Genomic DNA, 15,110 nt, shown 5'->3' with positions numbered 1-15,110 from the left:
CCAAGGGCTCCAACCATCCACCTATCACCAATACGTCCCATGACTCCACGCCCCTAGGTACAAAAGCTCAGTGTTTCTTGAACACCCCCAGGGTTGGTGACTGCACCACCTCCAGAAATGCCTGCGAAAGCAAGCTTTGAGCCAAAAGCAAAGCAGGGTTCGTTCACCCCACCATAACCGCTACATGAGCTCTAGGAGAACTCTCCGTTTGCATTTCTGTGTTTTCACCTACCGCAACTATATCCAAGTTTCCACTCCAGAGCTAAAACCTTTACATTCCCAGAAGAAGTTGTTTTCTTTTGTAAGCTTCTCTATCAAACGTAGATGCTTATTTAATGCAGCCCAGGAGAGAGTTGGCCTTCCAGGCTGCAAGCATGCACTGCCGGCTCCCGTCCACCTTCTGGTCCACCAGGACCCCAAAGGCCTCCTCCACACCAAAGCCCTGAGAAAGGTTTCCCTTCCAGACCAGTCAAAGCTGATTACTCAGTCATGGACAACTAGCATCTCACCGGCTCTTCCTATACACTTGAGAAGGCATAGCTCAGAGACAGCTAGAACAAACCAACCCTCTAAGAGCAACAGAAACAAACAACTGGCACTTCTGACAGGGTCAGCAAATTTCAGGTCACGATTTGAAATTTACATTTCAAATTTCATTTTTTCAAATTTCAAATTACATTTGAGCCTGCATGTCAATATTGCCTTCCTGCAGTAAGCTTACTTATTATTCACCATGTGGCCAACCCAATGCACAAATCCAAGTCAAGAAATCTCAACTGACTGACTAAACATCGACCTTAACATCAGAAATTCCTGCTATCCTAAGCAGTCTGCTGGATTACTCCTAGTAAAATATTCATTCCTTTTACCTAGTATTTTTAAATGTGTTCTACATGTGGTGATACCCTGGCAGTGGTGAAGCTTCAGTTTCATGTCTACTCAGTCCATGTGGTATGAAACAACTTTCGGCTCCCTGTAATGACATTGTCAGTGCTGTGACATTGTTCAGTGACACACCTGTGCCTCATCCACGCTCCCATATCAGGCACCATTCTGTCAGACTGCAGACAGCAACAGAAGTCATGGGGCACTGACAGGAAGGTTCAAAATCTACCACCAACATCCACTTCCAACATTACAGTCCAACACACTAAAGAAGGAGGCACTAACAGAGCAGACCTAATAGGAAGTCCTCCAGGTTTCTAAATGCAGCTGAAAAGCTCACATTCATGCACACCATCATCACCATAGGTAAAGCAGACAGACAAAATTGTACTACCCATTTTTGTACTATCATCTCTCACTTGTAAGCTGAGCACCCACATTAGCAAATCCAATGACACACAGTTTAACATGTTTGTTTGTCTTTTTTTTCCCTGATATGCATTCTTGTTTTGTTGTTGTTGTTTTCTTCAAAGTAGTCCCTTAACTTGTTAAGAGTTTTTTTCTGGTGCAGATATTTCCAATGGCACCATTCTTTTCTGATGATCAGGGGCAATAGCTGAACATCACCACCCATTTTATTCCGGTGACGTAGCTGTGGGCATTATAAGGCAATCATTCTGCATTTCTCTGAGCTGTTTTCAACTTTCTTGTCTTCACCACGTAATGAACGTTAAGTGCTGTATTCATCAAATACTATCAAGCGAAGTAGAGTGTTTTTTAGACAAAGGAAATATGAATATAACCTTTGCATAACACTGAACAGGAAGTTAAATCAATACTTCTTAAGATCTAAAGGCCTTAGGAATATAAACACCTTATTTATGTATTAAGGACATGACACATTTACATTTTCTCTTCATTAGATTTTTCATTAATTTCCTCTCCAGCACTTCATCTCCCTTATTGCCTGTACCAAGTGGGCATGTTTTTCATATTTTGGTCAAAAGGCAACAATATAAACAGTATCAAGGGAAAAGAAAGCATTCTACAGAACACGACAAATTAGTTCTAGAGTATTTTTTAATCAAAAAAAACCCATTTTTTTAGAAGCTACAGCCAAAAAAAAAAAAAAAAAAAAAAAAAGAAAGTGACCTCCATCTTATTTACTTTCAACAGAACAGTCAGCAAGAACAATGAAAAATCCCAGTAACTGTTTTTAAGAATAGGAGACAGTAGATACAGCTGCCTTCTATCAGTTTCACATCACCCAAGAAAGGTAGCAGTCACACTTGCATACACAGCCTCCATCCTGACACAGAACCATTCATCACAACCCTTTGGCTGCGTCCAATCAGCCAATTCCTAATCCACTGAACAGTCCATCCTTCAAATCCACACCTCCCCAGTTTAGAGAGAACGATGTGGTGAGGGACCACGTCAAAGGCTTTGCAGAACTCCAGATAGATGACACGCGTTGCCCTTCCCCTGTCCACTGATGCCATTACTCCACCACAGAAGGCCACCAGATTGGTCAGGTACAATCTGCCCTTAACAAAGCCACGCCAGCTATCTTGAATCACCTCTTCAGCTCATCTTGTTCCTCTCCACTGGAAACCCCAGTTCACATAGCTATCTCATCCTCCTTTTCCCTGGTGCCCATCTCAACCATTGAACTCAACCTGGCTGCTGGGGTGAAAGGGAACAAGAAACTCTTTTACAAGTATATCAACAGTAAGAGGAGGACCAGGGAGAATCTCCATTCTCTACTGGATGAGGCTGGGAACGTGACCACTGAGGATAAGGAAAAGGCAGACCTTCTGAATGCCTTCTTTACATCTGTCTTTAAAACTCAGAACGGTTATCCTCAGGTTTCTCCACTCTCTGACCTGGCAGCCTTGGCTGCGGAGCAGACTAAACCCCCCCACAATTCAGGAGGAAACAGTCAGAGACCTGCTACTCCAACTGGACTGCCACGAGTCCATGGCACCGGATGAGATTCACCCGAGAGTGCTGAGGGAACTGGCGGAGCTGACAGCCGAGCCTCCTTCCACCATCTATCAGCGCTCCTTGTTGACGGGTGAGGTCCCAGAAGACTGGAGGCTTGCCAGTGTGACTCCCATCTACAAGAAGGGCTGCAGGGAGGATCCGGGGAACTACAGGCCTGGTAGCCTGACCTCGGTGCCAGGGAACATTATGGAGCAGATTGTCTTGAGGGAGATCACGTGACACGTGCAGGACAACCGGGGGATCAGGCCTAGCCAGCATGAGTTCACAAAGGGCAGGTCCTGCTTGACCAACCTCATCTCCTTCTATGATCTAGTGGCCCGTCTGGTGGATGAGGGAAAGGCTGTTGATGTGGTCTACCTAGACTTCAGCAAAGCCTTTGACACTGTCTCCCACAGTATTCTCCTCCAGAAGCTGGCAGTCTGTGGCTTGGACAGGTACACTCTGGGATGGGTAAGGAACTGGCTGGAGGGCCGGGCCCGGAGAGTGGTGCTGAATGGAGTTAAATCCAGCTGGCGACCGGTCACGACTGGTGTCCCCCAGGGGTCGGAGCTGGGGCCTGTCCTCTTTAATATCTTTATTGATGACCTGGATGAGGGCATTGAGTGCACCCTCACTAAGTTTGCAGGTGACACCAAGCTGGCTGGAAGTGTTGATCTGCCTGAGGGTAGCGAGGCCCTACAGAGGGATCTGGACAGGCTGGATAGCTCGGCTGAAGCCACTGGGACGGCATTCAACAAGACCAAATGCCGGGTCCTGCACTCTGGCCACAATAACCCCAGGCAACGCTACAGGCTTAGGGCCAGAGTGGCTGGAAGACTGTGTACAGGAAATGGACCTGGGGGTGTTGATTGACGCTAGACTGAACATGAGCCAGCAGTGCAGTGTGCCCAGGTGGCCAAGAAGGCCAATGGCATCCAGGTTTGTATCAGAAATAGTGTGGCCAGCAGGAACAGGGAAGTAATTGTCCCCCTGTACTCAGCACTTGTGAGGCCGCACCTCGAGTACTGTGTCCAGTTTTGGGCCCCTCTCTGTAAGAAAGACATCGAGGCCCTGGAGCGTGTCCAGAGGAGGGCAACAAAGCTGGTGAGGGGTCTGGAGCACAGGCCTTATGAGGAGCGGCTGAAGGAGCTGGGATTGTTCAGTCTAGAGAAGAGCAGGCTCAGGGGAGACCTTACTGCTCTCTCTAACTACCTGAAGGGAGGTTGTAGTGAGCTGGGGGTCAGCCTCTTCTCTCGTGTGACAAGTGACAGGACCAGAGGGAATGGCTTCAAGCTGCGCCAGGGAAGGTTCAGGCTGGCCGTTAGGAAATACTACTACTCTGAAAGGGTGGTCAGGCACTGGAATGGGCTGCCCACAGTGGTGGTGGAGCCATCGACTCTGGTGGTGTTCAAAGAGAGTTAGGATGTTGTGTTGAGGGACATGGTTTAGCGAGAACCATTGGTGAAGGGCTAATGGTTGGACTGGATGATCCTGTGGGTCTTTTCCAACCTTAGAGATTCTATAATTGTATGATTCTGTGATCTCCTCCTGATGCTCTGCACACCAGCCGAGCAGAGCAGCGGCGCTTCCCCATGGGCGGAGGGGCACGCGTCACAGTGAGAGCATTGTGATGCAATCACCCTGCAGAGTAGCAGAAGCACCGCTCCCTGGGCACAGAGAGCACTTGGTGCTGAGCACCGGCACTGCGAGGAGGTGGGAGAGATTGGGAGAGGAGACTGAAGGCAGAGAGTGCCCCCGGTGCCCTCCCAGCCCACAGCGTGGTCAAGGACTGTTGCGAATCCATCTGCAGCTGTGCTCACTGAGTGGTAAGAAGAAGCCCTGCAGCTTGCCTGGCACCAGGCCTCGTCTCCCCTTCTTGCTGTGCCGGCGCATGGCCGTGGCGGGTCTGAAAGAGCCTGCCTGTGCCTGCCGGAGGGGGGGATGAGGCCATGCCTCACGGCCATGGGCTGGCAGCTGTACCCATGCCGGCACTCATGGCAGAGGCCATGGCTGCACGTGGGACACCCGGTGTGCCAAAGCACAGCCGGAAAGGAGCACGCGTGAGCTCCCATGCGCAATGGCGCACTGGGATAGGGTTCTGTCCACGCCATGCCCACAGCCGTGCCCCTCACACTGATCTGCCTCCTGTTGTGCGCGCAGGTGAAGCCATGGCAGAGAAGAACACCTGTGAAAAACTGATGGAAGACAACGCTGAGTCAGGCGCACTGCTGCAGGAGCTCATGGAGGTGTGTGACCCACCTGCAGAAACCCCGCAGGGCAGAGCTGCTGGGCCACGCAGCCAGGGCGCCGCAGGGCTTGCTGTCCTGCTCCACCCTGGCCTTGCTGTGCGCTGGCAATGGGCTGCAAACACCCTTTCCCACCCTGCATCCATGCAACTGGTCCCAATTGCCTTGCAGTGTAAGAAGAGGTCTGCGGAGCTGGCAGCTGTTCTCCGAGAGCAGACCAAAGTCCGTGAGGTACGCACGGTGGGAGGGAGAGAATGGAGAGCAGCACATTGATCGGGGAAAGCCCCCTGCCAGCAGACACAGGACGGGCTCTTGACCGGACCCTTTCCTTCTCCAGGCACTGAAGGAGGACGTGGAGATGGAGATGAAAAAACTCCAGAAGGCACAACGGAGGGTCGAAAAGCGCACTGCCCCGTAAGTAGCAGCACAGCCCAGACCTGAGGCAGGGGGGATCCCAGCAGCCCCCAGCCATCTGGGCCGTCGGCTGGAGCTCGGGAAGGCCGGGCCTGTGCACGTCTGGCACCCAGAGGTGCCCGCCCCAGCTCCAGCAGAGGCCGGGCAGCTGCCTCGGGTCCCCGTGGCCACCTTGGGATGGGGGGCGTGGGGAGGGGGTGAGGTCCTGGTGCCAGGCCGAGGCCTCTTCTCACACACCAAACTCCCCGTGACTGTAGCAGGAGGAAGATGACACGCAGGGAAGCGCACATGAGTTCCCTGATGCAGGAGGCAGTGGCAGTGCGATTGGTAAGGGAGAAAGCCCCACCGGGGCCTTGGGGAGGGAAGGCTCACCTCCGGGCCACCGCAGGGGATATGGGCCTCCCTCTGGTTGTGGGGACGAAGGAGGGCTTCCGAGTGCCCAAACCTGCGCTCACCCCAACGCGTGGCCCTGCTTTGCTTTGTCCTCTAGGATGAGCAGACAGGCAGCACAGAAGCATCCACTTGTAACCACCTGGCTGCGGTGAGTCGCCCTGGGGTCCAGAGACCATCAGGCAGCTTTTGACTGTTTGGAGATAAAATGCCTCACTATTGATTAGGGTCCTGGGTGGGAGAGCAGGTGGGGTGGCGATCTTGGCAGCCCTGCGCAGACCTACGACAGATTCCGTTGCTCCCTGTATGGCACATGTCCACGGCCATTTGCCAGGGCTGGATGGAAAGTGCTGTGACAAACGTGCCCCCGGAATCTGACTGGACCTTCTTCTGTTCTGCAGGGCGTTTCTGCTGTTCTTGGGCCTGCTGCAGCTTGTCTTCTTCACCCTGTTTGTGCTGCAGAAGGACATCCTTCACTGGGTCCTGCCTGGAGAGCTGGCGACTGCCCTTGGCATCCGTCCACCTAAGCCCGCTCTTTTCTGACCCCACAACACACTGCGGCCCTTCATCGGGACACCATTGGGTCTGCACAAGCATGAGGGGTCTGTCACCATTGTCACCCTGTCACCAATCATGTCAATAAAATCCATCCCAATTCCCAAATGTCTTCTTCGTGCATGAGAGGCGTTACACCCCGTCGACAAATACCTGTTGAACCTTGGGAAGGAGACAATGGAATTCTGGAGCTAAGAAACAGGACTCAGGGAATCAGCAAGGCTGGAAATGACCTCCAAGGGCTCCAACCATCCACCTATCACCAATACGTCCCATGACTCCACACCCCTAGGTACAAAAGCTCAATGTTTCTTGAACACCCCCAGGGTTGGTGACTGCACCACCTCCAGAAATGCCTGCGAAAGCAAGCTTTGAGCCAAAAGCAAAGCAGGGGTCGTTCACCCCACCATAACCGCTACATGAGCTCTAGGAGAACTCTCCGTTTGCATTTCTGTGTTTTCACCTACCGCAACTATATCCAAGTTTCCTACTCCAGAGCTAAACCCTTTACATTCCCAGAAGAAGTCGTTTTCTTTTGTAACCTTCTCTATCAAAGGTAGATGCTTTTTTAATGCAGCCCAGGAGAGAGTTGGGCTTCCAAGCTGCAAGCATGCAGTGCCGGCTTCCTGTCCACCTTCTGATCCACCAGGACCCCAAAGGCCTCCTCCACACCAAAGCCCTGAGAAAGGTTTCCCTTCCAGACCAGTCAAAGCTGATTACTCAGTCATGGACAACTAGCATCTCACCGGCTCTTCCTATACACTTGAGAAGGCATAGCTCAGAGACAGCTAGAACAAACCAACCCTCTAAGAGCAACAGAAACAAACAACTGGCACTTCTGACAGGGTCAGCAAATTTCAGGTCACGATTTGAAATTTACATTTCAAATTTCATTTTTTCAAATTTCAAATTACATTTGAGCCTGCATGTCAATATTGCCTTCCTGCAGTAAGCTTACTTATTATTCACCATGTGGCCAACCCAATGCACAAATCCAAGTCAAGAAATCTCAACTGACTGACTAAACATCGACCTTAACATCAGAAATTCCTGCTATCCTAAGCAGCCTGCTGGGTTACTCCTAGTAAAATATTCATTCCTTTTACCTAGTATTTTTAAATGTGTTCTACATGTGGTGATACCCTGGCAGTGGTGAAGCTTCAGTTTCATGTCTACTCAGTCCATGTGGTATGAAACAACTTTCGGCTCCCTGTAATGACATTGTCAGTGCTGTGACATTGTTCAGTGACACACCTGTGCCTCATCCACGCTCCCATATCAGGCACCATTCTGTCAGACTGCAGACAGCAACAGAAGTCATGGGGCACTGACAGGAAGGTTCAAAATCTACCACCAACATCCACTTCCAACATTACAGTCCAACACACTAAAGAAGGAGGCACTAACAGAGCAGACCTAATAGGAAGTCCTCCAGGTTTCTAAATGCAGCTGAAAAGCTCACATTCATGCACACCATCATCACCATAGGTAAAGCAGACAGACAAAATTGTACTACCCATTTTTGTACTATCATCTCTCACTTGTAAGCTGAGCACCCACATTAGCAAATCCAATGACACACAGTTTAACATGTTTGTTAGTTTTTTTTTTTCCCTGATATACATTCTTGTCTTGTTGTTGTTGTTTTCTTCAAAGTAGTCCCTTAACTTGTTAAGAGTTTTTTTCTGATGCAGATATTTCCAATGGCACCATTCTTTTCTGATGATCAGGGGCAATAGCTGAACATCACCACCCATTTTATTCCGGTGACGTAGCTGTGGGCATTATAAGGCAATCATTCTGCATTCCTCTGAGCTGTTTTCAACTTTCTTATCTTCACCACGTAATGAACTGTTAAGTGCTGTATTCATCAAATACTATCAAGCGAAAGTAGAGTATCTTCTAGACAAATGGAAATATGAATATAACCTTTGCATAACACTGAACAGGAAGTTAAATCAATACTTCTTAAGATCTAAAGGCCTTAGGAACATAACCACCTTATTTATGTATTAAGGACGTAACGCATTTACATTCTCTCATTCATTAGATTTTTCATTTATTCCCTCTCCAGCACTTCACCTCCCTTATTGCCTGTACCAATGGGCATGTTTTTCACATTTTGGGCAAAAGGCAACAATATAACAGTATCAAGGAAAAGAAAGCATTCTACAGAACACGACAAATTAGTTCTAGAGTATTTTTTAATCAAAAAAACATTTTTTTAGGAGCTACAGACATAAAAAAAAAAAAAAAAAAAAAAAGAAAGTGGCCTCCATCATATTTACTTTCAACAGAACAGTCAGCAAGAACAATGAAAAATCCCAGTAACTGTTTTTAAGAATAGGAGACAGTAGATACAGCTGCCTTCTATCAGTTTCACATCACCCAAGAAAGGTAGCAGTCACACTTCGATACACAGCCTCCATCCCTGACACAGAACCATTCATCACAACCCTTTGGCTGCGTCCAATCAGCCAATTCCTAATCCACTGAACAGTCCATCCTTCAAATCCACACCTCCCCAGTTTAGAGAGAACGATGTGGTGAGGGACCACGTCAAAGGCTTTGCAGAACTCCAGATAGATGACACGCGTTGCCCTTCCCCTGTCCACTGATGCCATTACTCCACCACAGAAGGCCACCAGATTGGTCAGGTACAATCTGCCCTTAACAAAGCCACGCCAGCTATCTTGAATCACCTCTTCAGCTCATCTTGTTCCTCTCCACTGGAAACCCCAGTTCACATAGCTATCTCATCCTCCTTTTCCCTGGTGCCCATCTCAACCATTGAACTCAACCTGGCTGCTGGGGTGAAAGGGAACAAGAAACTCTTTTACAAGTATATCAACAGTAAGAGGAGGACCAGGGAGAATCTCCATTCTCTACTGGATGAGGCTGGGAACGTGACCACTGAGGATAAGGAAAAGGCAGACCTTCTGAATGCCTTCTTTACATCTGTCTTTAAAACTCAGAACGGTTATCCTCAGGTTTCTCCACTCTCTGACCTGGCAGCCTTGGCTGCGGAGCAGACTAAACCCCCCCACAATTCAGGAGGAAACAGTCAGAGACCTGCTACTCCAACTGGACTGCCACGAGTCCATGGCACCGGATGAGATTCACCCGAGAGTGCTGAGGGAACTGGCGGAGCTGACAGCCGAGCCTCCTTCCACCATCTATCAGCGCTCCTTGTTGACGGGTGAGGTCCCAGAAGACTGGAGGCTTGCCAGTGTGACTCCCATCTACAAGAAGGGCTGCAGGGAGGATCCGGGGAACTACAGGCCTGGTAGCCTGACCTCGGTGCCAGGGAACATTATGGAGCAGATTGTCTTGAGGGAGATCACGTGACACGTGCAGGACAACCGGGGGATCAGGCCTAGCCAGCATGAGTTCACAAAGGGCAGGTCCTGCTTGACCAACCTCATCTCCTTCTATGATCTAGTGGCCCGTCTGGTGGATGAGGGAAAGGCTGTTGATGTGGTCTACCTAGACTTCAGCAAAGCCTTTGACACTGTCTCCCACAGTATTCTCCTCCAGAAGCTGGCAGTCTGTGGCTTGGACAGGTACACTCTGGGATGGGTAAGGAACTGGCTGGAGGGCCGGGCCCGGAGAGTGGTGCTGAATGGAGTTAAATCCAGCTGGCGACCGGTCACGACTGGTGTCCCCCAGGGGTCGGAGCTGGGGCCTGTCCTCTTTAATATCTTTATTGATGACCTGGATGAGGGCATTGAGTGCACCCTCACTAAGTTTGCAGGTGACACCAAGCTGGCTGGAAGTGTTGATCTGCCTGAGGGTAGCGAGGCCCTACAGAGGGATCTGGACAGGCTGGATAGCTCGGCTGAAGCCACTGGGACGGCATTCAACAAGACCAAATGCCGGGTCCTGCACTCTGGCCACAATAACCCCAGGCAACGCTACAGGCTTAGGGCCAGAGTGGCTGGAAGACTGTGTACAGGAAATGGACCTGGGGGTGTTGATTGACGCTAGACTGAACATGAGCCAGCAGTGCAGTGTGCCCAGGTGGCCAAGAAGGCCAATGGCATCCAGGTTTGTATCAGAAATAGTGTGGCCAGCAGGAACAGGGAAGTAATTGTCCCCCTGTACTCAGCACTTGTGAGGCCGCACCTCGAGTACTGTGTCCAGTTTTGGGCCCCTCTCTGTAAGAAAGACATCGAGGCCCTGGAGCGTGTCCAGAGGAGGGCAACAAAGCTGGTGAGGGGTCTGGAGCACAGGCCTTATGAGGAGCGGCTGAAGGAGCTGGGATTGTTCAGTCTAGAGAAGAGCAGGCTCAGGGGAGACCTTACTGCTCTCTCTAACTACCTGAAGGGAGGTTGTAGTGAGCTGGGGGTCAGCCTCTTCTCTCGTGTGACAAGTGACAGGACCAGAGGGAATGGCTTCAAGCTGCGCCAGGGAAGGTTCAGGCTGGCCGTTAGGAAATACTACTACTCTGAAAGGGTGGTCAGGCACTGGAATGGGCTGCCCACAGTGGTGGTGGAGCCATCGACTCTGGTGGTGTTCAAAGAGCGTTAGGATGTTGTGTTGAGGGACATGGTTTAGCGAGAACCATTGGTGAAGGGCTAATGGTTGGACTGGATGATCCTGTGGGTCTTTTCCAACCTTAGAGATTCTATAATTGTATGATTCTGTGATCTCCTCCTGATGCTCTGCACACCAGCCGAGCAGAGCAGCGGCGCTTCCCCATGGGCGGAGGGGCACGCGTCACAGTGAGAGCATTGTGATGCAATCACCCTGCAGAGTAGCAGAAGCACCGCTCCCTGGGCACAGAGAGCACTTGGTGCTGAGCACCGGCACTGCGAGGAGGTGGGAGAGATTGGGAGAGGAGACTGAAGGCAGAGAGTGCCCCCGGTGCCCTCCCAGCCCACAGCGTGGTCAAGGACTGTTGCGAATCCATCTGCAGCTGTGCTCACTGAGTGGTAAGAAGAAGCCCTGCAGCTTGCCTGGCACCAGGCCTCGTCTCCCCTTCTTGCTGTGCCGGCGCATGGCCGTGGCGGGTCTGAAAGAGCCTGCCTGTGCCTGCCGGAGGGGGGGATGAGGCCATGCCTCACGGCCATGGGCTGGCAGCTGTACCCATGCCGGCACTCATGGCAGAGGCCATGGCTGCACGTGGGACACCCGGTGTGCCAAAGCACAGCCGGAAAGGAGCACGCGTGAGCTCCCATGCGCAATGGCGCACTGGGATAGGGTTCTGTCCACGCCATGCCCACAGCCGTGCCCCTCACACTGATCTGCCTCCTGTTGTGCGCGCAGGTGAAGCCATGGCAGAGAAGAACACCTGTGAAAAACTGATGGAAGACAACGCTGAGTCAGGCGCACTGCTGCAGGAGCTCATGGAGGTGTGTGACCCACCTGCAGAAACCCCGCAGGGCAGAGCTGCTGGGCCACGCAGCCAGGGCGCCGCAGGGCTTGCTGTCCTGCTCCACCCTGGCCTTGCTGTGCGCTGGCAATGGGCTGCAAACACCCTTTCCCACCCTGCATCCATGCAACTGGTCCCAATTGCCTTGCAGTGTAAGAAGAGGTCTGCGGAGCTGGCAGCTGTTCTCCGAGAGCAGACCAAAGTCCGTGAGGTACGCACGGGTGGGAGGGAGAGAATGGAGAGCAGCACATTGATCGGGGAAAGCCCCCTGCCAGCAGACACAGGACGGGCTCTTGACCGGACCCTTTCCTTCTCCAGGCACTGAAGGAGGACGTGGAGATGGAGATGAAAAAACTCCAGAAGGCACAACGGAGGGTCGAAAAGCGCACTGCCCCGTAAGTAGCAGCACAGCCCAGACCTGAGGCAGGGGGGATCCCAGCAGCCCCCAGCCATCTGGGCCGTCGGCTGGAGCTCGGGAAGGCCGGGCCTGTGCACGTCTGGCACCCAGAGGTGCCCGCCCCAGCTCCAGCAGAGGCCGGGCAGCTGCCTCGGGTCCCCGTGGCCACCTTGGGATGGGGGGCGTGGGGAGGGGGTGAGGTCCTGGTGCCGGCCGAGGCCTCTTCTCACACACCAAACTCCCCGTGACTGTAGCAGGAGGAAGATGACACGCAGGGAAGCGCACATGAGTTCCCTGATGCAGGAGGCAGTGGCAGTGCGATTGGTAAGGGAGAAAGCCCCACCGGGGCCTTGGGGAGGGAAGGCTCACCTCCGGGCCACCGCAGGGGATATGGGCCTCCCTCTGGTTGTGGGGACGAAGGAGGGCTTCCGAGTGCCCAAACCTGCGCTCACCCCAACGCGTGGCCCTGCTTTGCTTTGTCCTCTAGGATGAGCAGACAGCAGCACAGAAGCATCCACTTGTAACCTACCTGGCTGCGGTGAGTCGCCCTGGGGTCCAGAGACCATCAGGCAGCTTTTGACTGTTTGGAGATAAAATGCCTTCACTATTGCTTAGGGTCCTGGGTGGGAGAGCAGGTGGGGTGGCGATCTTGGCAGCCCTGCGCAGACCTACGACAGATTCCGTTGCTCCCTGTATGGCACATGTCCACGGCCATTTGCCAGGGCTGGATGGAAAGTGCTGTGACAAACGTGCCCCCGGAATCTGACTGGACCTTCTTCTGTTCTGCAGGGCGTTTCTGCTGTTCTTGGGCCTGCTGCAGCTTGTCTTCTTCACCCTGTTTGTGCTGCAGAAGGACATCCTTCACTGGGTCCTGCCTGGAGAGCTGGCGACTGCCCTTGGCATCCGTCCACCTAAGCCCGCTCTTTTCTGACCCCACAACACACTGCGGCCCTTCATCGGGACACCATTGGGTCTGCACAAGCATGAGGGGTCTGTCACCATTGTCACCCTGTCACCAATCATGTCAATAAAATCCATCCCAATTCCCAAATGTCTTCTTCGTGCATGAGAGGCGTTACACCCCGTCGACAAATACCTGTTGAACCTTGGGAAGGAGACAATGGAATTCTGGAGCTAAGAAACAGGACTCAGGGAATCAGCAAGGCTGGAAATGACCTCCAAGGGCTCCAACCATCCACCTATCACCAATACGTCCCATGACTCCACACCCCTAGGTACAAAAGCTCAATGTTTCTTGAACACCCCCAGGGTTGGTGACTGCACCACCTCCAGAAATGCCTGCGAAAGCAAGCTTTGAGCCAAAAGCAAAGCAGGGGTCGTTCACCCCACCATAACCGCTACATGAGCTCTAGGAGAACTCTCTGTTTGCATTTCTGTGTTTTCACCTACCGCAACTATATCCAAGTTTCCACTCCAGAGCTAAACCCTTTACATTCCCAGAAGAAGTCGTTTTCTTTTGTAACCTTCTCTATCAAAGGTAGATGCTTTTTAATGCAGCCCAGGAGAGAGTTGGGCTTCCAAGCTGCAAGCATGCAGTGCCGGCTTCTGTCCACCTTCTGGTCCACCAGGACCCCAAAGGCCTCCTCCACACCAAAGCCCTGAGAAAGGTTTCCCTTCCAGACCAGTCAAAGCTGATTACTCAGTCATGGACAACTAGCATCTCACCGGCTCTTCCTATACACTTGAGAAGGCATAGCTCAGAGACAGCTAGAACAAACCAACCCTCTAAGAGCAACAGAAACAAACAACTGGCACTTCTGACAGGGTCAGCAAATTTCAGGTCACGATTTGAAATTTACATTTCAAATTTCATTTTTTCAAATTTCAAATTACATTTGAGCCTGCATGTCAATATTGCCTTCCTGCAGTAAGCTTACTTATTATTCACCATGTGGCCAACCCAATGCACAAATCCAAGTCAAGAAATCTCAACTGACTGACTAAACATCGACCTTAACATCAGAAATTCCTGCTATCCTAAGCAGTCTGCTGGGTTACTCCTAGTAAAATATTCATTCCTTTTACCTAGTATTTTTAAATGTGTTCTACATGTGGTGATACCCTGGCAGTGGTGAAGCTTCAGTTTCATGTCTACTCAGTCCATGTGGTATGAAACAACTTTCGGCTCCCTGTAATGACATTGTCAGTGCTGTGACATTGTTCAGTGACACACCTGTGCCTCATCCACGCTCCCATATCAGGCACCATTCTGTCAGACTGCAGACAGCAACAGAAGTCATGGGGCACTGACAGGAAGGTTCAAAATCTACCACCAACATCCACTTCCAACATTACAGTCCAACACACTAAAGAAGGAGGCACTAACAGAGCAGACCTAATAGGAAGTCCTCCAGGTTTCTAAATGCAGCTGAAAAGCTCACATTCATGCACACCATCATCACCATAGGTAAAGCAGACAGACAAAATTGTACTACCCATTTTTGTACTATCATCTCTCACTTGTAAGCTGAGCACCCACATTAGCAAATCCAATGACACACAGTTTAACATGTTTGTTAGTTTTTTTTTTTCCCTGATATACATTCTTGTCTTGTTGTTGTTGTTTTCTTCAAAGTAGTCCCTTAACTTGTTAAGAGTTTTTTTCTGATGCAGATATTTCCAATGGCACCATTCTTTTCTGATGATCAGGGGCAATAGCTGAACATCACCACCCATTTTATTCCGGTGACGTAGCTGTGGGCATTATAAGGCAATCATTCTGCATTCCTCTGAGCTGTTTTCAACTTTCTTATCTTCACCACGTAATGAATGTTAAGTGCTGTATTCATCAAATACTATCAAGCTAAGTAGAGTATTTTTAGACAAAGGAAATATGAATATA

At 51.0% G+C, this 15,110-nt stretch overlaps 2 protein-coding genes and 1 long non-coding RNA gene across 3 annotated transcripts in view; all 3 read left to right on the top strand.

Moving 5' to 3' along the window:
• The window catches only part of LOC121106444 (protein MANBAL-like), a 176,242-nt gene that overhangs the window by 136,203 nt on the left and 24,929 nt on the right, over window positions 1-15,110 (top strand). The window lies entirely within an intron of this gene.
• The window catches only part of LOC777017, a 515,269-nt gene that overhangs the window by 486,566 nt on the left and 13,593 nt on the right, over window positions 1-15,110 (top strand). The gene's annotated exons all lie outside the window — the stretch shown is intronic.
• On the top strand, window positions 10,876-12,765 carry LOC107056510. The gene is made up of 5 exons (XM_040702607.1): window positions 10,876-11,410; window positions 11,745-11,830; window positions 12,002-12,061; window positions 12,169-12,245; window positions 12,502-12,765. Exons 1-5 carry the CDS (start codon window positions 11,215-11,217, stop codon window positions 12,737-12,739), a joined length of 657 nt encoding a protein of 218 aa, XP_040558541.1. The 5' UTR covers window positions 10,876-11,214; the 3' UTR covers window positions 12,740-12,765.

Source organism: Gallus gallus, chromosome 6, assembly GCF_016699485.2.
Source record: "Gallus gallus isolate bGalGal1 chromosome 6, bGalGal1.mat.broiler.GRCg7b, whole genome shotgun sequence".
NCBI classification, from domain to species: domain Eukaryota; kingdom Metazoa; phylum Chordata; class Aves; order Galliformes; family Phasianidae; genus Gallus; species Gallus gallus.
This window is presented reverse-complemented; position numbering and strand designations above follow the sequence as displayed.